This window comes from Suillus bovinus (assembly GCF_016758785.1).
Source record: "Suillus bovinus strain UH-Sbo-P2 chromosome Unknown EDB93scaffold_28, whole genome shotgun sequence".
Lineage (NCBI taxonomy): Eukaryota > Fungi > Basidiomycota > Agaricomycetes > Boletales > Suillaceae > Suillus > Suillus bovinus.
In genome coordinates this window covers 353,900-381,835 of record NW_024542084.1, presented here as the reverse complement: position 1 = coordinate 381,835, position 27,936 = coordinate 353,900, and the positions used below count along the sequence as shown (strand labels likewise).

At 46.8% G+C, this 27,936-nt stretch overlaps 3 protein-coding genes across 3 annotated transcripts; 2 read left to right on the top strand and 1 right to left on the bottom strand.

The window, feature by feature from the left end:
• Positions 1–817: 817 nt before the first annotated feature.
• EDB93DRAFT_1250523 (uncharacterized protein) lies at positions 818–3,258 on the top strand (the record flags this gene model as incomplete). The annotated part of the gene is made up of 11 exons (XM_041453025.1): positions 818–888; positions 942–1,085; positions 1,165–1,308; positions 1,356–1,438; positions 1,798–1,974; positions 2,028–2,166; positions 2,218–2,311; positions 2,388–2,817; positions 2,856–2,866; positions 2,915–3,090; positions 3,153–3,258. The coding sequence occupies 11 exons, from the start codon at positions 818–820 to the stop codon at positions 3,256–3,258; spliced, it is 1,575 nt and encodes a 524-aa protein (XP_041307696.1).
• A 10,102-nt stretch (positions 3,259–13,360) lies between these two features.
• Positions 13,361–14,278, bottom strand: EDB93DRAFT_406618 (uncharacterized protein). The gene is made up of 2 exons (XM_041456284.1): positions 14,081–14,278; positions 13,361–14,030 (listed from the first exon to the last, which is right to left on the bottom strand). The coding sequence occupies exons 1-2, from the start codon at positions 14,096–14,098 to the stop codon at positions 13,410–13,412; spliced, it is 639 nt and encodes a 212-aa protein (XP_041307695.1). The 5' UTR covers positions 14,099–14,278; the 3' UTR covers positions 13,361–13,409.
• Positions 14,279–16,049: 1,771 nt separating this feature from the next.
• Positions 16,050–16,883, top strand: EDB93DRAFT_1226542 (uncharacterized protein; the record flags this gene model as incomplete). Its single annotated transcript, XM_041451223.1, has 5 exons — positions 16,050–16,187; positions 16,247–16,421; positions 16,472–16,609; positions 16,674–16,757; positions 16,819–16,883. Exons 1-5 carry the CDS (start codon positions 16,173–16,175, stop codon positions 16,881–16,883), a joined length of 477 nt encoding a protein of 158 aa, XP_041307694.1. The 5' UTR covers positions 16,050–16,172.
• Between the last annotated feature and the right edge of the window lie 11,053 nt (positions 16,884–27,936).

Here is a 27,936-nt window from a genome sequence, read left to right as displayed (position 1 = left end):
TCCTTTCGCTGACGAAGCATACCATGCTCCGTTCCACCACCTGACTGATCCTGTGGACAGTCCCCTTGCCCTTACCGTCCGGACGGTAACCTATGACACGATGCATGACGCATCCCTTTTCCTTTCTTGATCTCTGACTCGGTGCGCAGTCGCACATGCGACTTATACTTAGATCCGCAGTTGCACGATCGTGCCCCTGCGTGTTTCACTTCTCATTCTATCTTTGACTCACTTTCTTATCCAGCACGTTCTACCTAGATCGAACGTGCCTTCCTATTATGGTCTTACCCTTTACCGATTGCCTCTCCCGGTAGTACGAGTTATCATCCACTAATACGTCCCCTGTCCTCTATATAAACTCGCTACCATGTACCATATTCCCTAACTTGAATCTACTTGGTTCTTGACCTCCTACTCTCACCAGAGTGATCCTTCTGCCTCACCAGCAGTCTATATTCTATCTTCTTATCTGCACCTCGCGGATAAGCCTATAGTCTCGACCTTTACTCATCGACTTCGTCGACGAGCAAAGCCCCTGTTAACTAGTCGGACTTCTTCCTTCTAATTAACGACGATCCTTACGATTAACCTTCGGGTGTCGTAAGCCTAGGCCGATATAGCTTATCATCTCGCAACCGCGTGACATAAGCTACCCGATTTGGACATAGGCGTTAAATCGTACTTGCCGAAGACACGCCAAGTACGACCCCTAACCTTGGGCTAGCCCAGGACGTCCACAGACCGTTGACGACACAAGCTCTGTTTGAGCGTCGCCAACAGATACCATCCAAGTCGTAACACTGGCGAGCTTGCAGTGATGTGCCCGGCGTGCCCACATCCGGGCAAAAACTTACCCAGTGGTTGGGAGAATTCGCCCCCAGGAACGAGGTAGGTCTGGATTGATGGTTGGGTGAGGATATTTAGCTCACCCTGGTTGACAGATGGTTGTACGCCCTTTTCATCGCTATAGATGCGAATTTCCGTCTCAAACGGAAGGCTGTCTCCTCCGACAAAATGAATCCGGGCTTCAACGCGGGATGGGCCTACTTTGTTGAGGAGAAAGCATATAAGGCCTATTTATCGGAGTGAGCTAATGAAAGACAAGATGTACGTTGTACATACTCTAATATGTAGGGTGATGCACTTATTGTTCCACTAGCGCAGCACATGTGTCAGCCATAACGCTGTCAACATGGCTGATACCAAATCCTCACGAGGCCTGGCAGCAACCGGCATAGGAACTGTCAACTGTGCTCGACATGAATTCAAGTTGCCGAATGGGGTAGGTGATCTTCAGAAGGGCGAAAGGTATGTTTGCCGCATTTTTCTACTCAGCTAGTTGACAGAGTTATAAGGTACCTGAATATGGATTACCTTGTATTCTCGACGCTGGTTGGGTTCACGGTGACCATGCTGAATATTTCGTACAATATCGCATGTCAGTGGTCCAAAAAGCTATGGAACAGAATGGATTGCATGCCAACTCGCCTTCATATACCACACAACAACATCTTGGTTCAGTACTTTATGCCAAAATTTCACATTGCAGCCCATGTCGCAGCCTATCAGGTCAATTTCTCGTAAAACCTTACTAAGTGGGTGGGTAGGACAGACGGGGAGGCGCCAGAAAGAGGTTAGGCAAATGCCAATCGCGTTGCATCGAGCACGAAGGAGATGGGGCCAGGAACACGACGTGATACATTGGATGATCACTTTGGCGATTGGAATTGGAAGAAGACAACAATGCTCGGAGTTTTTCGCATAATTATCATTATCTTCCTGGCTGATACTTCAAAGGTCGTACATTGAAGCGCAAGATGGAAGAGGCCGTAAAATGGGAGCGGGAACATTGTGCTGCGTTGTACGACCTGGAAGCAACTGTTCGGCCTACACTACTGGAAGAATGGGGGTTAGAAGTTCAGCTATGGGAGGAGGACAACGCTCATCCAAACCCTTTTGAGAGTAAGGTAGCTCGTAAGTCACTGCCCATTCATTCTGTCAACTTGTGCTGATGGGTAAATATCTAGCTATCACGCAGGCTGCGGTAAGGTCGCAGCTCGCAGATTGGAAGCAAAAGAGTTGCAGGAAGGGATCATCACTCACTCGACTCGACGTCGTCTCGCCCAGTGTGCTTATTAGCGGTGGTATTGAATTAGAAGACATGCAGTATGTGAAGTATCTCTTCGCATCACATTCACCGTTCACATGTTATGACAGACAACGGCTCAAATGTGACATTGCAAACCTCTCACTTCATCCACAGACAAACAACGAGAGGCCATTGTTCACAGGACTAATGCGTTACAGAGATGTATTGATTCTTGGACGCGTTATCAACAACTTTACATGCCGATTGTCTCAATGCTACATTCATCAGCTGACACAAGTTCGAGCGCAGCACTCAAGCCTCAAGACTTCCCACTATATCTTCCATCGGCTCTCTATTTCACCAGTGCCATCGCTGTTTGATGGAGTACGAGTGGGAACTTTGGTGGGCACAAGCTCATGATGCGCTCCACAACTCCGCTCCCATCTTCGTCTATGCTCGCACATGTACAAATTCAAGGACAAGCACTTACGTGGCCAAGCAGCATCCACCTTGTGCCCAGAATTTGATTGCAAGTGTCGAGGCAAAGAAAGATGCAGCAGCGGACAAATACAAATGCGCACGCCAAGCACTGGGGTCGCTAAGCTCTCATGTGGATAAGGTCGCCTGGGAGGAAAAACTTCGACCTCTCAGACACAAGAGGTTCGACCCATGGGTGATTTGCAGGTGGCCATACTCAGGGTACCGGAACAATATCATGGATCTGGCTGGTATCGGACAGAGATACTACTAGTCACTCTGAGAACAGCGTTCAAGACTGTAAGTGTTTTAACTGGGTGACATGATCTCTGACTTATTTTGATTTAGGGCGTCCACATAGAGTGGTGTAAGGCACGTGCTCGCGCAGCTCGATGGTCTGAGGAAGTGGAGTTACTAGCCAAAGAAATGCAACGAGTGCTTGCCTTTCTGGAGTGGCAAGGCCACTGGTGGAGCACTGTTCTGCACCCATTGGAGAAGATCACTGAGCAAGAGGGTTTGCGCATGTATGCATACCATCAAGCTGCCCTCCGTTTTGCATGCAGAACTCATTCCAAGCTCATTGGAGCTTCGTTCCTCAACTCGCCGTGGTTTCGGAGTCAGTGGATGTTTGTAACGATGACAGTGGTCCTTCGATTGATGCGCCTCCTATGGTCATGGACTTTGAAGAGTAGCAGTAGCAATGTACTAGGTAGAATAGGCACAAGAATTTTGAACAACTCAGTGTGTCCATTATTAGCTTTGGTTAGGCACAAGAACTTTGAACGAGTCAGTGTGTCCTTGTTGGCTTTGGTGTGATGATCTCAGATGGATCTCGCAATCTCATTAATCTCGCAATCTCATCGGTAGGGAACAAAGGGGAACATATAAACACTACTATACACGGGCACAGCTAAGCAATGGAGTAGGCAATGTAGTAGGGTTATGGGAACTATAGTCTACAGTACAGTGTTGTATCACACTGATCTGTAGTCCTCAGTGATTATTGTATCCCGAATCACTTGTAGTTGTAGGTAGTAATACATCAATCCTACAGGTACAGGTGGGGCAGGTGAAGTTAGGTATGGTAGGTGCCCTTTTGTTTATGGTTATCTCACATCGGGGTTTGAGATATTTAGGACAACATTTAAACCACACTTAAATGCCTTTGGGTGGCTTAAACTTCAAGTTAAAAGCAAAAAATACGACATTTTGACTAAATATTAGAGTCCCCGATGTGTCACACTTCTATTTAGTATATGGGTTTGGAAGTACTTTGTCCATAATCGAACACCCCTGCTAAATTTGTATCCCTCCATAAAGAGCAACTTCCTGCCATCGATATCTGAAATCTTAATCATAGCCGATCTCCGGAACTTGATTCTCCTCGTGATCATCTTGCATTGATTCGTGTAATATATCCTTCGTGACAGTCATCGAGTCAGATGGCCTAGACCTTTCAAATATACGTCGAAACACTATAAGTTAAATAAATACTATGGCGACCAAATTTTGTCTCCCTGGAGAACACTCGGCAAGCATTTCCCGATAGCTACACAGTACTGCTAGTTGACACATGTACACGCTCCTGGAAGACAATCGAATTCATGCTAGTTTCCGCGTCGGAGTTGGTCAAAAGTTTTGCATGATATCCTCGAACGCTAAGGATGAGGCGTGGTCCCAGCACAAACATTGGCACGACCAATAGAATTTGAAAGGCACCGGTGATGATCTGATATTCAATAAAATTTAGATTCTACAGAAATCATGAGCAATGCTACAAGCAGATATTAGTAAAAGGTTGGCACACCGACTCGGAGATGTTTAGAGAGGGATTAGCAAGTCGGATGCAAGAGACGCTAGCGAAGCTAGTGCAGAACTTTAGCAGAAAAAGATAACTACATCCACATTACAAGCTCACCTTGCAAAATAAAGCATGTGGGATTTTATCAAAACTGTGAAACAGTCCCTGATGGTCGATCCTGTCGATGGGCCGAGCCGCCGCAGGTCACGGAAGTGTTTTACAGTAATACAAACTGAAAGACACAGTGCGAGGACCTCCCTAACAGTTTCGAGAATCCAATTCAGTAAGATCAGATGTTGAGCATCCCTATCAAATGTAAAATTGCACATATGTCTGCCGGAAATTATCCACTCCTCTGGTGTTCATCTAATCAGCTGTGTTCTTTGACTTGATGAGTAAAGCTTACCCCCGACAAAATACTTGAATGTTATTACTATTATTACTGCGCAGGCAATGTTAACAGCCATAAAGACAATGACAAGGAAGATGAGCATCATTCTAGATCCCTGATACATGGCATACAACCGAGCAATCACGATGACTTGCATTGTGTTTCAGTCGAGTCAATATCGCAGAGGTGTTGCAGTTGAGTAACTCACTGTCCAACATGGCAAATACGACTAGATTTATCGTATCTAGTGTGTAGGTCATGATGCTGCCTAAAACACTTGATTAGCGATCACCCTCGTACTAGTATCAAACACTCCGACTTACACCTATTAACTCGTTACATTGAGCCAAGTTCAATGTTCCGAATCTCACTCACCCCTGCAAACGAGTGTACTCATTTGCGAATAAGATGGGTGCGTAATACTCACTGCATCTGTCAGAGAGACGAATGGCGCAAATGCTATGCCATTGGTCAGATGTGAATCGAACACAGACATATGAGACATACCCAGAACAAAGAAACTAATCGTCAGAGATGAACTATTAGCATGCCAGGAGGTTGTCGGCCTCGACACATACACAGAAAATGGTATTCCAATATAACGTATCTAGAATATTGGAGTCAGCATAACTTACCAACCACGTTATAGCACAACATGAGGTACGAACAAGCAAATACAGTACGGTCATGAGAGACCAGCGTTGTCTCTGTCGCGAATTCATCGTATTGTCCTGTTTTTCTTCTCATATGGGACTCACCCAGATGAGTTCAACCTATGATACCTTCTTTAGAGAGTTTGCTACTGTGATTGTATCATCAACCTACCTCTTGTCCGATCGTGAGTACTGGAAATGTATGAGGATATAAGCGGTTTTCGAAGACTGTCCCTCTCACCCAGATCATATACAACCACAGCGGTGGCGGCAACTGCGCAATAGCAAGTCAATGTTAGGTCGAGGGATTTTGATACGACAAACCTGCGCAATAGCTGAGAGAAATGTCAATACTGATTACCGGCCACAAACTAGTATCATCTAAGACTACGGTCATATTCGAAAAATGGGTGTGAGCGAATGGGGTGTGGTTATGAGACTTGGAATTATGGTAAGACTCTTCAACATTATTCGGACTGAAAGTCTTCGTGCGGTTTATATAGTACGCTTCGCCAATACTATATCCGATCCGGTAAGTCTGAGTTTTCGGACTTGTTATGTTCCGGTGCTGCGCTGATGTCATTTTTGCTTCGGCTATTCCCGTCTCGGACTATGACCTGACTCTGACATAGGGAATGTTAGTGGTGCATAACGATAGCGGTCAACATGTACTACCATTCAGCATTTTTATCGCAAAAATCAGCATGAAAGAGATAGATATTTGATTCCACCTCAAGACCTTGCATCGGGGGAAGTAAGCATTGCAGTGCGACCCGAAACACAAAGGAAGCCCTCAATGATCAGTGAATTTAGATTTCTAAACCAGTGTTATGCATGCGACTACTTGAACCACAGGAAAATTCCAGCCGTCAGTGATGTCGGCAACTTATCTCCAGCGCGATTTTTGGGGTATGAAATCATGTGGTATTGATCTAATACGGGTTTAAGCGTGTATACTCTCGTCGGCCCAGCTAGGTGGCCGAGCCGAAGGCGTCACGGTCCGATTACTCTGATGGGGTGGGTCAAAAAGATCAGGGCCCCGGAGTATTCATCATCATACAGACGCACCGTTGTTTCAGAATCCCTATTACATTTTCACAGGCCAACGATACAGATGCAAATCAGTCACATGTCAATAACATCACATCTTCACGCAATGTAGGTGTTCCATTCTCCATCTTCGCATGAGTATCATCAGCCTAGACAATGTAATTATTGTATTCTGGAGCTGTCACATAATAAACATTCTCGTACCATATTTCTGCCCTTGTCATTGTTCTCCTACGCTTCAAATCCCTAGTTGTGGGCTTCGATGTAGATGGTGAACGACTGTGTTAAGTAAGGGAGTGCCAAAGTACCGAAAGCACTCAGCGCTGGTTAGTCTGATAGTTTAGAGAAAGACTCCTGACCGTCTGAGGCAGGAAGTTCAAGACGCACACGATGCTGGACAAGATAAAACGATGATACTAATGTTTCGAACGCGCACAGAACATAGTACGAAAGGCATGCGAGCAGCGACCCCCATTTGTCAGTGGCAGGCAACTTTGAAGCCACCTTCGGTGTTTGCCGAGAGTCAAAAAATTAGCTCTACTGCTAGCTCAGGCTAGCTCCCAGCGTGCTGAGTGCTCTCAGTTAGACTTTCTTTGTACGCCACGAAGATATTCACCCACTCTAAAATGTCTCACTAGTGCGCAAACCCTCCAGGACTACGTTCACATTTTCCAATCATCGGCCTCTCTAAGGGCTCACATTCACCGAATTCTATTAATAACTAGATAAATCAAAAACTTGGAAGGAATGCCAACAAAATCGGCGATCTGATTCCCGATGACATATACTTTCATGGTCCAGCCACCATCCTTGGATCTAACCCGGCATCTAATTCTAGGCTATCACGCTTCTATTTAGTGCGGGGATCGGCTTCGTATCCCTCCATAGAGGTCAACTTCCTGCCATCGATCGATACCTGGAATCTTGATCATATCCAATATCCAGAACTCGAGTACTCATGATTATCCTCCGTTGATTCGCCGGTCCCTGCCACCCATTCTATGACGATCAGGCCCTTCATTCAAGCGATCATTTGCTTGCCCTAGAAGCGACTGCGATCGATGCCAATATATCTCGTTCGGTACTTTACTCTGATTAGCAGTGGATCCAACGGAATGTCGTGGCTGACGCGGTCTCATTCGTAGTTTGATAGGTACGCTTGAGGTCTTCTGACTTGAAACTCTGATTCTCTCATACTTTATTCACCGCTCGTCCCCTTGCCATACTCATTCGCGATAGTCGTCGAGTCATGAGTCCGCGCGATTCATTTTTTTTCTCTGTGGCCCGGATGTATGAAAATGCATCTCAGACTAAGAGTTATCAGCCATCCTAGCTGCACACTTCGCAGTCACTTTGGCGCTCAGACAGAAAAACTCCTCAGACGCGAGGATCAGGTGTCGGGCATTTGCGCTGACTATCGTTCAACATCTGACATCAAGGACTGTGTTGGTTGTCAGACGTTCTGGTGCAGGCGTGAGTGGATAGCTAATTTGTTTCGGCAGTGATGCAGCAAGGTTTGACCTAGATCTTTCAAATATATGTCGAAATACTATATGTTAACTAAATACCACGACGACCAAATGTCTCCTCCCTGTAGGACACTCATCAAGCATTTCCCGATAGCTATACACTACTGCTAGTTGATACATGTACGCGCTCCTCGAAGACAATCGAATTCATGCTAGCTTCCGCATCAGAGTTAGCCACGAGCTTGGCATTATATTCTCGAACGCCAAGGACGAGGCGTGGTCCGAGCACAAACATCTGCACGACAAATAGAATTCGAAGAGCACCAACGAATGTCTGAACTCCAATAGAATTCGAATTCTACAGAAATCATGAGCAGTGCTTACAAGCAGATATTAGCAAAAGGTTGACGCACCAAGAGGTCTGGAAAGAAAAACGCAACCTCGAGGAAAGAGACACAGAAAACGCTAGCATGTGCGAAACTTTAGCAGAAAAAGATGACTACATTCACATTACAAGCCCACCTCGCAAAATAAAGCACGTGGGATTTTATCAACACTGTGAAACAGTCCCTGATGGTCGATCCTGTCGATGAGCCGAGTCGCCGAAGGTCACGAAAGTGTTTCACAGATATCCAGACTGCAAGACACAGTGCGAGGACCTCCCAAACAGTGTAGAGAACCCAAGTCACTGAGATCAGAAGTTGAGCATCCCCTTCAAGTATATAATTGCACACGTATGTGCCAGAAATCATCCACTCCTCTAATGTTCGTCCAATGAGCTACGTTCTTCGACTTGATGAACAAAGCTTACCCCCTACAAAATTCACGAGTCCAAGAACCGCGGTTACTCCGCCACTGATGGCATCAAGCACAAAGATAATAACAAGGAAGATGAGAATCATTCTAGATCCCTGATACATCGCATACAACCGAGTAATGACAACGACTTGCATCGTATTTCAGTCCAGTCAATATAGCACAGTGATTGGAATCGGGTAACTCACCGCACAACATGGCACCTACAGCCATATTTGTCCCATTGAGTGTGTAGTACATGCTACCGCCTGAGACACCCAATTAGCGATCACCCTTATACTAGTAGTATCAAACATTCCGACTTACACCTATTAACCCATTACATTGAGCCAAGTTCCATATTCAAAATTTCACTCACCGCTATATATAAGTGAGTTCATTGAATAGGAGTGAGATGGTTGCATAAAACTCACTGCATCTGTCAGCGAGACGAATGGCGCAGAAGCTGTGTGCCGTCTGTCAGACGAATCGAACACAAGCATATGAGACATACCGATAAAATGGATACTAATGTCCGAGCTGGTCTATTAGCACGGTTTCAAGTTGTTGGCCTCGATACGTACACAGAATATGGTATTCCCATATAGCGTATCTAGAACATTTTGGGGTCAGAACAACTGCCGACCACGCTACTAGTAGCACAACATGAGGTACGAACAAGTAGATACATCAATGTCATGAGAGACCAAGGTTGTCTCTGTCGCAAATTCAGTATACTCTCCTGTTTTTCTTCTCATACCGAACTCTTGTCACTCACCCAGATTAGTTCAATCTAGGACACCTCTTTCAGCGAGTCTGCTACTGTGATTATATCATCGACCTACCTCTTGTCCGATCGTGAGTACTGGAAATGTATAAGAATATAAGTGGTTTTCGAAGACTGTCCCCCTCACCTAGATCGTATATAACCACGACTGCGGCAGCAACTGTGTAACAGCAAGTCAATGTTGGATCAAAGGATCTTGATACGACAAACTTGTCCAATAGCTGAGATAAATGTTCAAACTGATTAGCGGCCACAAACTAGGATCATTTGAGACTACGGTCATGTTCGACTTGAAGGACGAGGAGCGAATGAGGAATGTTGGTAGTGTATAACGATAGCGTTCATGCTAGATATACTACCGCTCAGTGCTTGTATAGCCATGATGGACGTTTGATTGATCCGCACCTCGAGACCCTTGATCAATGCAATGATCAGGTTACGGCCATCAGTGAATTCATTGTAGCTGTGAGAACAATAGACGTACATAATTATGTTCCTGCTGAATAAGACCACAGATACTCCGAGTCGGAGGAATCTGTGTTGTCGATACATAGACGTGTATAACCTACTATGTGTAGATCTAGACTACGACGTAACGATGGGGAGTTCACAAAAGTGTTGTGTTGCAGCCATCACAGCTAGCAATATTTGCTAGCGTAACCTTGTGTTTGAAGAGCAAAACCCAAATGGGGTATGTAGCACCGCACATTGCCGTACAGTGACTCAGGGTCCAGCTTCGTCTGACTCGAGAGTCACTGACATGATCTAGTACGTTGGGCTGGACTGAGCGTTAGCTCGGAGTAGTAGGTGGGTATAAAGAAAAACTGTAGGTATGAATCGAGGTGAGGATGTACGAGGTATGACGAACTCAATGTCGTGGAGGAGAGAAAGAAACAGAAGCGAACGCGCATGGTAAGCTGGACGTATGGTGCCGAGAAGCTACATTACTCGGCACCTGTATACATTTCACAGGCAAGTCCCCCCGTGGGCAGCCGAGCCACAGCGTATGTTTCCGATGTGTATCAGATCACCCTACAATTCAGACTTGTAGTAATTAAAGTATCAGGGTTTTGCTATAATTATAGGCAGCGACACGTCAATACCGCAGGGACAGGTTGCATGTTAGATAAATACCACGGCAGATCCTCAACCCAAATTCTCTTCCCTGTAGAGTACAGGGCAAGCGTTTCCATACACATTACCACTAGTCGGTACATCTACATGCTCCTTGAGGACACTCAAATTCATGCTAGTTGTGTCAGAGTTGGCCACACGTTTAGTGTGATATTCTCGAACACTAAGGATGAGGCGTGGTCCTAGCACAAACATCTGCACGCCCAACAAAATATGAAGAGCACCGGCGACTATCTGAGCCCCCGTACCATATGAATCCTACAGAAATGATTAGCAGTGATTAAAAACACATGTCAGCGACAGGTCAGCGCACCGCGAGCTTTGGAGAGAGATTAACAAGCTGGAGGCAAGAGACGCCAACAAAGCTAAAGCAATGTTTAGAACTTGAGACAAAGATGACTACATTCACATGACAATCTCACCTTGCAAAATAATGCACGTGAGATTTCATCAGCGCTTTAAAACAGTCTCTGATGCTCGATCGTGTGGATGGACCAAGTCGGCGCAGGTCACGGAAGTGTTTCACGGAAATCCAGGCTGAAATACACAGTGCGAGGACCTCCCAAACAATGTCGAGCGTCCAAAACATTGAGAACAGAAGCTCGTTGGCCCCTTCGTATCTATAATCGCATATATATGTACCAGAGAGTAACAGCTCCTCTGGTATTTACCCAATGAGCCGTGTTCTTTGAGTCAACGAGTAAAGCTTACCCCCTACAGTATCTTTGAGTCCTAGTGCCCCAATTACTGCGCATGCGATGTTGACAGCCAAAAATACGATAACAAGGAAGATGAGCATCATTCGAGATCCCTGATACATGGCATGCAACCGAGAAATCATGATGACTTGCATCATGTTTCATTCTAGTCAATACCGCTGAGGCATTGCAACTGTGTAACTCACCGTCCAGCATGACATATACAACCACATTGATCCCGTTCTGTACGTAGTACGTGATATTGCCTGCAAAACCCAATTAGTGAACACACTCGTACTAGTATCAAAAGCTTCGACTCACACCTATTGCGCCATTACGTTGAGCCAATTCAATCATCAGAATCTCACTCACCCCTACAATAATTGTATTCATTGGATAGGAATGAGATGATTGTGGAATACTCACTGCATCTGTCAGCGAGACCAATGGCATACTTGCTGTATGCTGCTGGTCAGAAAAATTGAACACAGTCCATATGCAACATACGCAGAGCATAAGCACTAATTGTCAGAGATCAGCTATTAGCATGGTACTAATTTATCTGCATTGACACATACACAGAGTATGGTATTCCAATACAACGTATCTAGAACATTGGGGAGTAAGCACAAGCGCCGACCACGCTACAACACAACATGAGGTACGAACGACCAAATACAACACAGTCATGAGAGACCAGCGTGGCTTCTGTCGTGAATTCATTGTATCTCTTGCTTTTCTTCTGATACAGGTCACTCACCCAGATGAGTTCAATCTATGACGCCATTCTTAGCAAGTTGGCCGCTCCGACAATGATATCGACATACCTCTTGGCCGAGTGTTAATACTAGAAATACCATGAGAATATCAGAGGTTTTCTAATGCTGACCCGCTCACCCCAATCGTATACCACCACGACGCCAGCGGCAACTGCGAAACGGAAAGTTGATGTTAGATCTAGATATCTTGATGCGACGAACCTATCCAATAGCTATAAAAGATATTCTCATCAATCATCGGCCACGAACTGGGGCCGTTCAAGATTTTGGTCATATCAGACAGATGAGTGTAAGCGGATAGGGAATGTTTATGGTATAACGATTGTGTTTGTGCTAGATATACCACCGCCCAGCGTTTCTGTCGCCAAACTCTGAATGATGGATATGGATAAATGATCCTGCCTTGATTGGGTGAAATGCTGCAAAATCAAGTGACAAGTGTCAAATTAGATTTTGATTTCCAAACCAGTGTTTAATACGCACGCGACTACTTGAACACCATCGTTGGTGATGTCGACAAAATTTTCCAAGGTGATTTTGAGGTCTTTGCCGCAAACTTGCAAAAATTGAGGAGTTCCCTGTAGTTGTCGATCTAGCACAGGTCAGAGCGTGAAATTGATGTGAGTGAAACAAGCAGTGCACACTCTTCGGCTTTGCTGGCTGAGCCCGAGGCATAACTGCCCTCCGATTACTATTATGGAACAAGAAACCTTGACTGGGTCAAATATATCTCACCTTACCTGTCCATCGCATCATGCTTGAATCATTGGGACCTGGGCTAGCATGATTATATTAGCATGATGAACAACGAGATACGATAAGTTTAGAGCGAATCCAATGTAAAGCACATGGCATTCAATGCATTAACCCATCAGTAAATTTATGAACGTATGAAAATATTGAGAACAAATACTCGAAAATGCGGGAATGACATGAACGATGAACGTTTGAACATTGAACACAGCGAGGCGCCTTCCGGAACGGCGTGTTTTCCCGGGCCAAAGTTTTGTTTATGTAACGAGTCTCGCGAGCGCTTAGCGGAATCAAAGCGGAATCAAAGGTGGTCCATCAGTGCATGAACAGCATGTCAGCTGTACATGTTGTGCCCTCTACAGAGCCATCTGGACATCACGGTGCAAGTCAGCTTTGTACAAGCTCAGTGCTCAAAGGTTACCACACTACTTCTAACAGTGGGTACATGACGTTGATGATGGTACAAAATCACAATTGCAGCCCACAAACATAGGTCCAGATTCCATGGAGTTTGATAAATCAAACAGATTCTTTTAACCACTTTCAGAGTCGCACTCCTCATTGTCATCTTTGACCGCCTCTGCGCACTTCAAACGCCAAGTTTCGTGCAGCCTCCAGAAGTTTTGGTGCGAGTCCCAAAGTCGTCGGTTATTCTGGACGCACGCGAGATTCGCGTCACCGACAAATTCTACCGCGTCCTCAATCTCGGGCCATTCCTCTAATAGCCAACACATGTTGTCCTGAAGACCGGACAACTTTATCTCCCCGACGATGCTAAAACAGCAGCAGCGCCTGAGATACCCAAGCGCGTCTTCCACCCAATTATGGCTATTCCAGCAGGGGAGATCGCGCATGATGGCAACTCTCGGAAGGAGTGTTTCCATGGCGTCGAGCTCCTTCCTGTTTACCTTTCCAACTATACAGCTTCCACGCAAGTCCTCCAAATTTTCCAGAGGCTGGTTGAGTCGGATATCGATGGCGTAGTTTGTGGAGTCTCCTGCGATTTGATACGTGTTCCCAATGCTAGGACTTGTTTCGACGTAGATTGCCCAGTGAAGTGGATAGGGCCGTCGTGGCTCTTCCTCGCCTCGCCAGAACTGGACAACTTGGACATCATAAGGTTTAGTTGGATCGTTTTCTAATTCCGAGAATAACTATGGGACTCGTTAAGTCACAGTTCGCTGTATTTTACGATAGTACTCACCAAGAATGTAGACGACATTTTGGGCAAGATGGGAGCTTATGAAAATTTAGTCCATCGGCGACTCGTTTAAAATACCCGAACCCTCGTGGCTTTTTCTTTTTCAAACTGTGGAAGCAACGTGACCTTCATTGTTCTTGATGATATGCACTTTAGGGTGGACCACTTATTGCCTTCTCAATCGAGCCGCTTACAATAGCCCATTCAAACGCAAGTAGATGTCTTGGGCTCTACTAGGCTAAGCCCTGCCGGGTCACAAGTCCATACCCTCCCGCTCATTGTTACTGATCGCAAGGTGACATCAAGGTGGCGACAAAATCAACTATTCATACTCCCACATGAGTTTTCTGAGCTTATCAACATTGATTTTGATTTTTGTTATCACGAAAAAAATGCCCGAAGGCCGCCTTGGTTCCATGCGCGATAATTCGAAATGAGGTCGTTTGGCAAAAGTTTTAGGTACGACGTGGCGCGTGTAAAACTAACCGTATCGCAGAATCGACGGACACGAATTCGACCGTGAGCGAATGCCTTTGCCTTCGCTTGAGGCATATCCCTGTTATCGACATTCTCAACCCACACCACAACGTCAAAAAAAAGGGCACGTCAACTATCAGTAGCATGGAAGGCAGCTTTGATGTAAGTGTGTTGTCTGAAATTCTATATCATTACTAACAAGGTTCAGCATAGTCATCAACGTCCACAGAGATTCCATGCTCGCAACAGTGTGCGTCAACCGTCAGCAGCATGGGAGGTAGCGTTCGTGTAGGTGTTATCTCTTAACTCGTGATTTTCAATACTAACGGTATATTATAATAGAAGGAACGGCCGTTTTTTTTTATTCGATCTACCCGACGCTGTAAACTACTAGTGACAGTCAACCTGTGCTCTTGTGCTGGTGTCAATATCGTGTATGGTTCAATGCCACACACTATGTTCTCATCAATACAAAAACGCTCAACTGCTCTCGCGCGATAATGTCTGACGCATCTCGCATATTCAGTGGGGGCAGCTCGCCACACATGATCAACGGTACAGCAGTCGACCTCGGTGCACTATTCCCACTGACCCCTTGGATCACAACAGACAAACGTTGCCATTAGCCGTTTGACGCGAGGCGTTTTGTGCTTACGGCGTGTGTCTAGATGAAGAGTTTGAAAAGCAGGACATATCATCCGATCCCAGGAGAGCGGTTCCATGGTACGTTTATGTTCCCACACGACGCAGAGCCCGTGACATACTGATACACCGCACTCTGCCAGTGCACTTCAACTCTATTTGATTTCTAATCAGCCATATTGACGATGACCTGGTAGATTCTCTCACAGCCAAACACCCTTTCAGAGGTGCGACGTACTATCAGCCACATTTTTTTTTTGAGTCACAGTCACTTTATCTCCTTTCTTTGTGTTCGCTTGGATGATCAAGTATTCCGCGTCTAGGTGTAGTTTCTAGTCTATCAGCTGTCTGGGCTTAAACGTATACCTGAGACAGCAGATTATCGCCTGAAGTGACGCAGAGGCTTTCAAGCGATCACTCGCTTGCTAAGAGAAGCTGTTATCGATGCCAACGGGTGTATGCACGCAGGTGTGGGTGTCTGTATCTCGTTCGGCGGATAATAGCCAAGAAGACAGCAACAAGAAAGATCAGCATCGTTCTAGATCTCTGATACATTGCATGCAACCGAGCAATCATAATGACTTGAATCTTTTGTTGCGATTCGTGACGTCACGCAGCAATGGGCATGAATTTTTCCTCCACGTGTGATGCTCCACACACCCGTAGCAAGAGAGTTGTCGAGCGAATCGCAGAGACCACGAATTTCCTGTATTAAGGTATCAGCTAGTGGTATTGGATTGGAATCTGAGACTCGATAGGCCGACCTTTGCAATACGTTCAACCCAAACAACCGTCAACTTCAGCGAATTGGCGTTTCCCTAATTTAGACAAGTATTGCGCAATAATAATACAACCTTGCTGCAGTCTTGTGATATGATATAACATTCTGGAGCTTCCAATTTGTCATTCTCCATCTCCTTCAAGGCCTACCTTCATTGAGTATTGATTGTGGAACGTTTGCACCTCATCGCAAGACATGGTTCGGTTCAAGGTAGAAAACAAACTGGTTTTCAACCGTGTATAGCATGCTTACCCATACAATCAAACAAGAATCGCTGGCTCCTCGTCGAATTCGTCGATACGTCTACGGTAGATACCTCCACTGAAAAAGAGTCTCTAAGCACACGAACTCTGGACGGGAGGTTGATCTACAACGCTCTCCGCGACAGCATCGTGACAAACTTTGGCGACACCGGATGGGGAGCAGTAGGGATGTCGTTGAATGGTGCATATAATCCTTCGACTATTTATATTATCTTACATAAATGGCTGCAGTCAAGTATTTTTCACCGCTCACGAACCTTTGTATTATTCGTGTCGCACGAGATCAACATCGAATTGCATGGGGTGCAGTCACGCTTCTCACTAGCATCTACGATGTCAGGGTCATTCCGCGTGTTATTCATGTCTCAGGTAGGCTTGCATCTTTGTGTCTCTCTGCCATCCTCTAAACCAAAGTGCTGCAAACGCCGTGTAGGCACTGTCAAACACACGCAACTCTCAGCAATCACATACAACCGAGAAGTTATTGCGCGGTTTCGCGCTAAACTCAAAAATGCTGGTAAGCATGGTGGATGCAGGTGTGGGCGGATTGCTCAATTTCCGTGTTTCTTGAAATGCAGCACATGACTCATACGATGACTATCTCGCGCGAAGCACTCGGGAGATCGAGGCTTTGCATGACTGAATCAGTTCGATGGTATCGTAACCCTTGTGACCCCGAGGAGCTCTTCACTCTCTTCCTTTCGGTGGTGCGCTTTGAGGCTACATCCTGAGATCGTTCCCCTTTCCTGCACGAAACTGAGCTAGCGTCAGGGTTAGCATAAGATGTTTGCAGTCACTCGTGCGGTCCTGGCTCGAGAGAGCACGCATACTAGGAATTGCGTAGGAGTAATGCAGGAATAACAAGCGAAGAAACGGAGGAACATGACAGGAATTTTGACATGGTGTGTATAGCTACATTTAACATCGACTTATGCTTCCAAACACGATATCTCACAACTTCAACTCCGTCCATACTCCTACAGCTTCACCCTCCGCCACAATCAGCCACTGTCTTTTTACTTCTCTTTCTCTTGCGACCCATCCTTGTACCCAGTCGACAATATTGCCTACCAGTTTCTTCACATCGTCACGAGCATGTCCTGCGTACAAACATACTATTACTCGGGAACTGTGGGCCATGTCATTGCTTTTCTAAATAGCGGTTGTGGATAAGATACACGGCAAGGGAATGTGGAGGAGGCGTGAGGTGACTCGGAGGGATGATAGGTGTCGGGGAGGAAAGGATAGATCAGAGGGAGTGTGTGTAGGATCCTCGTGATCATCTGTACGTAGATGGCCAGGCAAGTAGAGCAGTTCGAGTGGAGCTGACTGTAAATGTCCAGCTTCGTGCTCCGGGTCTCAGACAGTTTTATTGCGAAATCTAATTGGCATCTATTCTAGGCTATCATCCATCGTGAGTGCAGTGTTGGAAGTACTTTGTTCATAATCGAACACCCATCATCGATACACCTCGCGTCTCCATCTAGACACTCCCCGGAACTTTATTCTCCTCGTGATCATCCTGCCTAGATTCGTGTCCTCACCAACACCCACAAGTTGTTTTCTTTCGTCATTGCAACAGCCCACGCTACCTTTCAATGTGCCTGCAAAATACCCTCGAGTCTTCACGTTTTCCGGGTCCGTTTCCCACCTTCTACCGGACACTTCATTCAAGTGATCATTTGCTTGCCCTGGAGCGACTGTGATCGATATCAACGGGTGTATCGCAGATGTGTGCATGTCCGTATCTCGTTCGTTACTTTACTCTGATGGTCAGCCATGACTTCGCACGATTTCTTCATCTTTCCTTCTCCGTTGCCCGGATGGACGAGAATGCATCTCAGGCTAATCAACTACCAGCTATCTGGCCTTCAGTTCACAGTCACTTCTTCATCATCTGTGTGCTTCAAGTTAGACAGAGGAAGTCCACAAACGCGTAGAGTCAGTTGTTTCGTTAATTTATACTAATTCTCGTTTATTTCAGTATTGGGCATCGAGGACTGGGTTGGCTGCTAGACGTTCTGGACAATTTCGGCTTGCCATTTGGTGCAACTGTGGGCAGGTTGTTCACTGCGTTCCGGTAAGGATACATCAAGAAATGGATTGGTATACGTAAACCTCGATTTTAAATATGCTTGGAAACATTATATGTTAAATAAATACTAAGACGGATCCTCGACCAAATTTCTCATCCCTACGGACCACCGGTCATGCATGTCCCTACACAGTACTACTAGTTGTCACATGTACATGCTCCTGGAAGACAATCGAATTCATGCTAGTTTCTGCATCAGAGTTGGCCACGAGTTTGGCGTGATATTCTCGAACGCTAAGGATCAGGCGTGGTCCTAGCACAAACATCTGCACGCCCAATAAAATTTGAAGACCGCCTAGGAGTGTCAGGGCTCCAGCAGAATATGAAGTCTGCAGAAACGGTGAGCAATGTTTACACGCATATGTCAGTGACAGGTCAGCGCACATAGAGCTCTGGATATATAAAAGCAAGTTGAAGGCAAGAGACGCAAACAAAGCTAGTCGTGCAGGACTTGAGCAGAAAACTATGACCACAATCACATGATAAACTCACCTTGCGAAATAAAGCACATGAGATTGTATCAGCACTCTGAAACAGTCCCCGATGGTCGTTCCTGTCGATTGGCCGAATCTTCGTAGGTCACGGAAGTGTTTTACAGCAACCCAGGCTGAAAGACACAGTGCAAGGACCTCCCAAACAGTGTTGAGCATCCAAACCATTGGAAACAGAAGCTGAGCATCCCCATCAGATACATCATTATACATATATGTGCCAGAGAGTATCAGCTCCTCTGGCATTCGTCCAATTAGCTATGTTCTTCACGTCGACAAGTAAGCTCACCCGCTACATCATCCTTGAGTCCTATTGCCGCCATTACCCCGCAGGCGATGCTTACAGCCAGGAACATGATAACAAGGAAGCGAAGCATCATTCTGGATCCCTGATACATAGCATGTAACCGGGCAATCATGATGACTTACATCATGTTTCAGTCGAGTCAACATCAGAGATATTGAGCTGGGTAACTCACCGCCTAACATGGCAGTTACAACCACATTTGTCCCATCCACTACGTAGATTATAATATTGCCTGAAACACCCAATCAGTGATCAGCCTCGAGTATTACTAGTATCAAAGACCGACTCACACCTGTGCAGTCATTATGTTGAGCTAGGTTCAGTGTTCAGAATCTCACTCACCCCTACGTATGAGCGCATACATTGGATAGGAATGAGATGGTTGCATATTACTCACTGCATCTGTCAGCGAGACCAATGGCATATTTTCTGTATGCCAATGGTCAGAAGAATCGAACACAGAGCATGTGAGACATACGTAGAACATTGAGACTAATTGTCAGGTATGAGCATTAGCACGGTGCCAAGTTGTTGGCCTCGACACATACACAGAATATGATATTCCAATATAACGTATCTAGGACATGTTGGAGTCAGCACGACTTGCCAGCCACGCCATAGCACAATGAGGTACGAACAAGCAAATAAAGCACAGTCATGGAAGACCATCGTTGCCTCTGTTGCGAAATCGTCGTATTCTCTTCTTTTCTGCTGATACGGGACTCTCGTCACTTACCCAGATGAGTTCAATCTATGACACCATTGTTAGCGAGTTGGCTGCTCTGGCAATAATATCTACCTGCCTCTTGTCCAATCGTTAGCACTGAAAATATTATGAGAATTTCAGCAATTTTCGAACGCTGTCCTGCTCACCCCAATCGTATACCACCACGATGCTGGCGGCAACTGCGAAAGCGCAAGTCAATGTTAGACCTAGAGATCTTGATCCGACAAACCTGTCCAATAGCTGAAAACAATATTGAAATTGATTATCGGCCACCAACTGGGACCATTTAAGACCACGGTCATATTTGAGGATGAGTATGGGCGAATGGGGAGTGTTGGTGGTGTATAACGATAGCGTTCATACCAGATATACCCCGTTCGGCACTTTTACTACTGCCGAAATCCGCATGTGATGGAGATGGACACAAGGGAACCTCATTTTCATGATCATCCTGCCTGTATTCGTCTGCTCGCCAGCATCCACAAGTTGTTTTCCTGCCCACGTTGTCCTTTAACATTGCCTCAAAACGTTACTTCAACGTGTAGGGTAGAGCACGCACGGGTACGGGTAAACCAGCGGTTTATCGCTGACGGGTGTGGCGAGTACGATGGTGTGGATTATGGAGACCCGCACGTACACTGCGCATACCCGTCGCAGTGGTTTACGGTGTTGGACGGATTTGCCTGCACAGTGCAAACTACCTTCAAATCTTTCACGTGTTCCGTTTCCCACTTTCTATCGGGCATTTTATTCGAGTGATCCTTTGCTTGCCCTAGGAGTGACTATGGTTGATGCCAACGGACGTATGTACTCTTCTCTGTCCGATATCCAACAGTTTTCCTACATCAACTCCACATGTTCTACAAATTGGTCAAGTTACGCACGGTTTTGAAACATGTCAATCGAAAACGTCGGTCTTTGCGAGTCACTTGGAGCAGTTCTGCTTGGAGAATTCAATTAATATTGCCTCTACTACCGTGCTATGAACATTCGATGTCCACGATCCTTGATATATCCTATTCTGAGCGATTTGGGCGAAGGCGCGCAGCGCCTCCCGGTCCCGAGTTGCGTGTCCTGCCAGATAAAAGGTGAGCTGCGGTTCCCAACTGTCTAGGAGTTCGACGACGCATCGAGCGAACCGAAGATACCCATAAGACTAGGAGGAGAATGGATGCTTACATGAAGAAGCCGTTACCGAACGCGGGGCATTGTGTGCCGCAGGAATTCATCTTGAATGGCGGGTGTTGCTTGAAGGTATGGTGCGAGAATCTGAGCGTGATCTCGAAGATAGATCTGGAAGGCATCACTGGCCCACCTTCCCATTGTCTTGACGACCTCGAATGGGATGTTTCGGAGGAGGTATTCCAAGGTAGCACCTATTCTGATAGCGTGGCCTTGCAATGGGTCGAGGCCAGCATCCTTTGCAGCGCGAGCAAGCCTTGCAATGAACTTTGTTTTCGTCAAAGGACGGTGTGCCTCGCCGAACTTATAGGAAAAGAGTGCGATGTCGAAGTGGGGGTTGTTGATGTTGAGATGGTTGGATAATGCGGCCTCAGGATCAGTGGGACCCTCTTGTTTCGCCCAGAAAACGTCCTCCCCGTTTTGTGATGTTTTCGTGCGGGGTAAATGAAAAACGGTAGTCGCGAGCCCATTGCGATCTGTTTCGTGACGAATGTCGGAGCGTTTGACGTGAATGGAGGGATCAAATGATGAAAGAGTTCGGATCGTGAATTCTCCAGCTCTGGCCATTGAATAAAAGGCTGTTGTGAGACAGCTACCCACTGCAGCATCGAGAGGGTTGTTGGGGTCTAGTTTCTGCAAGATGCTAGTTATAAAAGCCACGGTGTATGGTGGTCTTTTCTTCCTTCTTGATGACGAGGGCGTGAGGTTCTTGGCCGCTTTCAGCATAGCATCTATTTTGTCATCATCTAAGGACCATGATTTTCCGTGCAAAATATGCCATGCACGAATACCGTGGACATAACTTGATATAGTTTTCCCTGAATATGATCCGGCTAAGTCTGAAATGAAAGCTGAAATGAGTTCAGAAGACGCGGGTGCACGCATGGCTTCATTGATGGAGTGCGAGTCACAATAAACATGGTAGGCGAGGATGCCGCTTCCATATGCCTCCTGGGTGCTGCCAGCCCATGCGTGGATCATGACATCTTGAATGCGCTGTGCATCTGCGTGGGGGAGGCAAGATATTGATGTGTCGTCTGTGGCTGGTCGCCAAAGACGGAGCCTGTCTTTTGCTGTGCAATGGGGTCTTAGGACGGAAATATGAGGGGTGAGATTAGCAGGATAAGCTGCAACTAAGAATCTCGATGAGGGGGAAGCCTGCAGTGTGATGTTCGCTGACTTACTAAGCTTGCGTCGCTTTAAAGAGCTCTTCTCCTTGACGACGGAGCTCGTCATTGAGGTGCTCAGCTGATTCTCGTGAGCGGGCTCGGTCATTGACGTGTGGGAGCGCTTTGAGTTTCTTACTGCATGCATGGCACTCAGAAGGGATAGCGGGATTGTCAAAGTCCGTGACGAAGGGTTGGAGTGGCTGGGGGATGCTAATTGGGGGAAGCAGAAGGTCTGAGGGAGGGTAGATTCCCCTGGATGGGCCATCCGCTGGGTTGTAGTTGCTGGGTACATAGCGCGTGAGGAAAGTGCATTGCGTAGATGCGGCGAGCTCGTGGATCCTTTTGAAGACGGTATTGGTGGCCCTGTTGCGGCTACGCCCTTTCCACCACCCTTCAACGACTCCCCGGTTGTCCCCGAATATTTTGATGCAGCTGCCCGTTGGGCATAAACCGAGGAGTGCAATAATGAGGAATTCCATGCCGACTGCCTCTGCCCAGCCAATGTCTCTGTCTTCGGCTTTCCAGCCTGGGAGGAGACACCACGCTCGCCATCTGCCATTGATCCAAATCGCGATACCAGTGCCTGAGCTAGCGTCTGAGTAAGCCGAGGGGTCAATGATTTCGACGGGCCCTGGGATTGGCCGAGAGACAAGTGATTGTGAGAGGCTGGCTTTCCACCACCGGAGGTCATCACCTGTGTGCTTGGGGGGGGAACGAGGCATGTGCGGACGGTCGTGAAAAATGGATAGCATGGTCTCGAGAGAAACGAGGTAAGCTCTTCCTGCTGGGAGGACCAGAGAAGCATGTAAGAGCTTCCCATAAAGCTCCTGGACTTCCCGTAGCGTGTGTGAAGATCGAATCTCCCATTCTTTGATAGCTGCCACGTACTTCTCCTTCTTGCTCTGTGGGATCGAGACAGAACGCGACTCGATGTCCCAGAGGAAGCCAATAAAGGGGGCACATGACGAGAAAAGGATGTCTTTTGCCAGCTCCCAGGGTATTCCGAGAATTTTGGATAGGCGGTTGATGTCGTCAAAGCAAAATGTGAAGCGAGCATCTTCTGGGGATCGTGGGGAGGCTGTTGAGAGATCAATGATGGGAAACGAACAGTCTTCATCAAACTCTTCAATTCTGTCGTCAGGCATAGTTGAACCCCGATACCATTTTCGACCCTCCTTCAATGAGCATGCCACCATTTCGTGCAATGATAGCGGCACGAGATTTGCGCAGGTTATTGTAGCTAGCAAGGTGCTCTCGCAGAATCCGAATGAATAGGTGATCGTCCACCCATTTGGATATCGGGCCAATTCCTTGTGATCGGAATATGTCTGCGCCAGCATCTGCGACCTCGCCATAGGTTCCTGCTGATGCCGAGAACCCGAAACAAAAGCTAGAATCAATGGCGAAGCTGTCTTCTCCTGTCCTGACAACCAGGCCCGGCCATTGAGAAGGATGAAGAGGTACTGTGCGGTAGGCTTCGGCCACGTCACGAACGGCTGCCTGAGATCCTGGGGGGAGAGACCAGATGAGTAGACAGATCGTCGATGCTGTACCCCATGTGCACGGATATAAGTTAGAGTCGATAGAGGAATTAATGGATGATATAGTGGCTGATGGACGAAGCGGGAACGAGAGGTTTTGTACAAGGCGGAATTTTCCTGGCTTTCCTGGCTTAGGAACCATGGAGAGTGGGGCTGTCTGGAAAGGACCGATGAGTTCTTCAGTCTCCAATTTAGATATAGGTCCGATATAACGACCAGTGGAATATTCACGGTCCAGAATAGCAGCAAAAGCGTCAAAATGTGCATGTAGCGAGGGGCTATTAGGTGGGATATAAGTTTGAGATATGGTTGGGACACTGCCCATGAAACCGAAGCGAAAACCATTCGGAATATGTGCATATTTACGTATGAGATTTGACGAAATGAGAAGCTGCAGCCAGGCCTCGGGCCTATAGGGAGTGATAGCATTAGATGCTCTCGCTTTGAGGACAGTCTTGAGCTCCGTGATCCTTTGCTCCACACCCCGAACATTCGTGCACGTGAGCTCGAGAGGGATTGGTGCATCCCTTGGGTCTCTGCCAGTCGTAGCAGATTTCGAGGCCCTCTGGATTGACCAAATGACCCTCTGCGTTTCGACGACATCGAGTTTTGGTTCGTTTGTCCCATAGGAACTCGGATGCACATTTGTGGATGGGGTGACGGAATCGGCCAAGGCAGAGGGCGCAGGCTGATGGGCTGGTTTGGCCTGCGCCCGCTGGAAAAAACTGCTGCAACTTCTGCAGTTTTTTTCGCCATTTGGTTAGCAGGGGCGGTATGGGTGATAGCGGCCATCATTCACAAAAGGTACTGTCTCTGCGTGCCCATTTCGGCTGGAACTCACATCTCTCCCCCGAGAACGGAAGAAGTGTTGGGAACTGCGAGCGAATGTTGCAACTGAGTGCAATAGAGCGAGCATGAAAGGATTCGAGTAAGCCAGGATTCGAACAATTATATGAAAGCAAAGATTTTGTTAAGCCATGGTATACAGGAAAGTGCGAAAGCAGTGTGGGTGTAAGCGAAGCAGCGGTTAAGTGTTTGAGAGGGACACAGTGAAAGCGGGAGTTTGAGTTAGCATGAGGGTAGATGGAGCGACAGCGTAGAGAGCGCAAGCAAGGGAGAGCGGAAGACAAAAGACGAAGTCATATATGCAATAGCACATGGATAGCAGATGGGAATTGTACCCCGAAAGCAAGGACAGCCAAGAGTGAAAGCATTTAGACAGCCAGCGGGGTTCGTTTCCGACGTGAGATTGAATATATAAAAGAATTTGGTCAGTGATTGAATGTTGGTGGGTAATGCGCTACGCACCATTTTGAGACCTTCATCTCGTTCGGCCTCCCAGACATCGTCGGATATCGAGTTGTACAGGGCATTATTGAATAAACCAATATTGAACCCTTGGTCTTGCGCTAAGCGATCATGCCATTCACGGCGCACAAATCCCGCGTAGCGAAGCAGAGCCTTTTCTCCTCGTGGACGCATGCGATGCTCATGGTTGGTAATGAGCGTGAAAAATAACGCTAAAGCCTGCTGATGCTTTTGCGGCCAATTGTTCTTTTCAATGTGAACGAGAAAGCTGGTCTTTGCGAGGTCGAATTGCCGCCAAGATAGGTCGTGGTCCTGTAGAGCCTTCTGAGAAGCTTTGAAAGACGCTATCGTCTTGAGGGCGACCATACCATCCACTTTGGCGAAGCCAAAAGCATCATCTGAGTCTGATGTGGACCTAGAGGTGGTGGCAGCCTCGTGGCAACCGTCAGGACTGAAGTACCATAATTCTACGTACTCCATGTTCTTGACCTTTTGGATGGCATACTGGGATGGGCGAGGTATGATAACGTCTGCGACAACGGCCCCATCATCAAAATCGTTAATCTTGGGCTTTTTCTTCTCAGCTTCGCGTCTCTCTAACTGTTCCTCAGCCTCTTTTTCGGCTCTCTCGCGCTCTAGCTGTTCTTGCAAGGTGCGGGCGTCTTCCTCATTCTGTTGCTGCCAAAGGAGGATGCGCTCCTGGCGCTCGAGTCTCCAGCCCACAGCCATTTGCTCGAGTGCATCTTCTCTGGCTATGCCCCCTGCCACAAGGGCATTGAGCCATCCCGCGTACGCTGCTGACTCGAAATTGGGCTGCGCTTCCAGCGCTGGGTCCGCTAAGATGCGTTCCATGGTAGGCCGGGTGAATTTGGAGTGTTTGCTAAGAGTGTGTTTTGAGAAATTGACTGGGTGTTTCTGAGAGTGATAGAAAGAGCAGAAGGAATGTAGAAAAGAAAAGGAGGAAGAACGTTGTCGTTGAGGACGACTGAGACGATACGGCGCGACGTCACAGTACGAAGTCAGAAGGTTCGTACTGCTTCCGACGCTTGCGCAAAGACTTAATTCTGTTCCTACACTCGTTCCTCGTTACATAATAGACTATCAATTGTTCTGGACACACGTGAGATTCGCGTTGCCGACAAATTCTACTGTATCCGAGTCCTCAATCCCGGGCTAGTCCCCTAGCAACCAACAATGTAGGAATAACAAGTGAAGAGAGGGGAGCAGGACAAGAGTTTTGACGTGGCCCGGGTGTACATATGATGACCGTGCTGAGGAGTTACTGCACATTTCTATCAGAGTTGTGACGTTACGGACAATTTCGGCTTGCCATTTGGTGCAAGTGAAGTGTGGGCAGACTGTTTACTGACGCCTCAATTTACATAAATATGTTTTTAAACACTATGTGAAATAAATACTACGACAGATCCTCGACCAAATTTCTCCTCCCTGCAGACCACTCGCCATGTATGTCCCTATACAGTACTACTAGTTGTTACATGTACATGCTCCTGGAGGACAACCGAATTCATGCTAATTTCTGCATCAGAGTTGGCCACGAGTTTGGCGTGATATTCTCGAACGCTAAGGATCAGACGTGGTCCCAGCACAAACATCTGCACGCCCAATAAAATTTGAAGACCGCCCAGGAGTGTCAGAGCTCCAGTAGAATATGAAGTCTGCAGAAACGGTGAGCAATGTTTACACGCAGATATCAGTGGCACGTCAGCGCACGTAGAGCTCTGGAGATATAAAAGCAAGTTGAAGGCAAGAGACACAAACAAAGCTAGTCGCGCGGGACTTGAGCAGAAAACTATGACCACAATCACATGATAAACTCACCTTGCGAAATAAAGTACATGAGATTGTATCAGCACCCTGAAACAGTCCCCGATGGTCGTTCCTGTCGATTGGCCGAATCTTCGTATGTCACGAAAGTGTTTCACAGCGACCCAGGCTGAAAGACACAGTGCGAGGACCTCCCAAACAGTGTCGAGCATCCAAACCATTGGAAACAGACGCTGGTAATCTCCAACGTATACATAACTGCATATATAAGTGCCAGATAGTATCAGTTCATCTGTTGTTTTCAAATGAGCTGTGTTCTTCAAGTCAGCAAGTACAGCTTACCCCCTACCGTGTCCTTGAGTGCTATTGCCGCCATTACCCCGCACGCGATGTTTACAGCCAGGAAGATGATAACAAGAAAGATAAGCATCATTCTGGATCTTTGATACATGGCATGTAACCGGGCAATCATGATGACTTGCATAATGTTTCAATCGAGTCAATATCACGGAATTATTGCAGCTAGGTAACTCACCACCCAACATGGCAGTTACGATTATATTTGCCCCATTCTTTGCGTAGTATGTCAAAATGCCTGAAACACTCTATCAGCGATCAGCCTCAGGTATTAGTATCAACCACCGACTCACACCTGTGTAGTCATTATGTTGAGCCAGGTTCAATGTTCAGATTCTCACTCACCCCTACATATGAGCGTATTCATTGGATAGGAATGAGATGGTTGCGTAATACTCACTGCATCTCCCAACGAGACCATTGGCATAATTTCTGTGTGCCGCTGGTCAGAAGAATCGAACACGGCACATATGACACATACGCAAAACTTTGGTACTGATTGTCAGAGATGAGCATTAGCATGGTGCCAAGTTGTTGGCCTCGACACATACACAGAATATGGTATTCCAATATACCGTATCTAGAATATTTTGGAGTCAGCACAACTTGCCAGCCACGCTATAGCACAACACAAGGTACGAACAAGCAGATATAGCACGGTCATGAGAGACCATCGTTGCCTCTGTCGCGAATTTGTTGTATTCTCTTTCTATACAAGACTCTCGTCACTT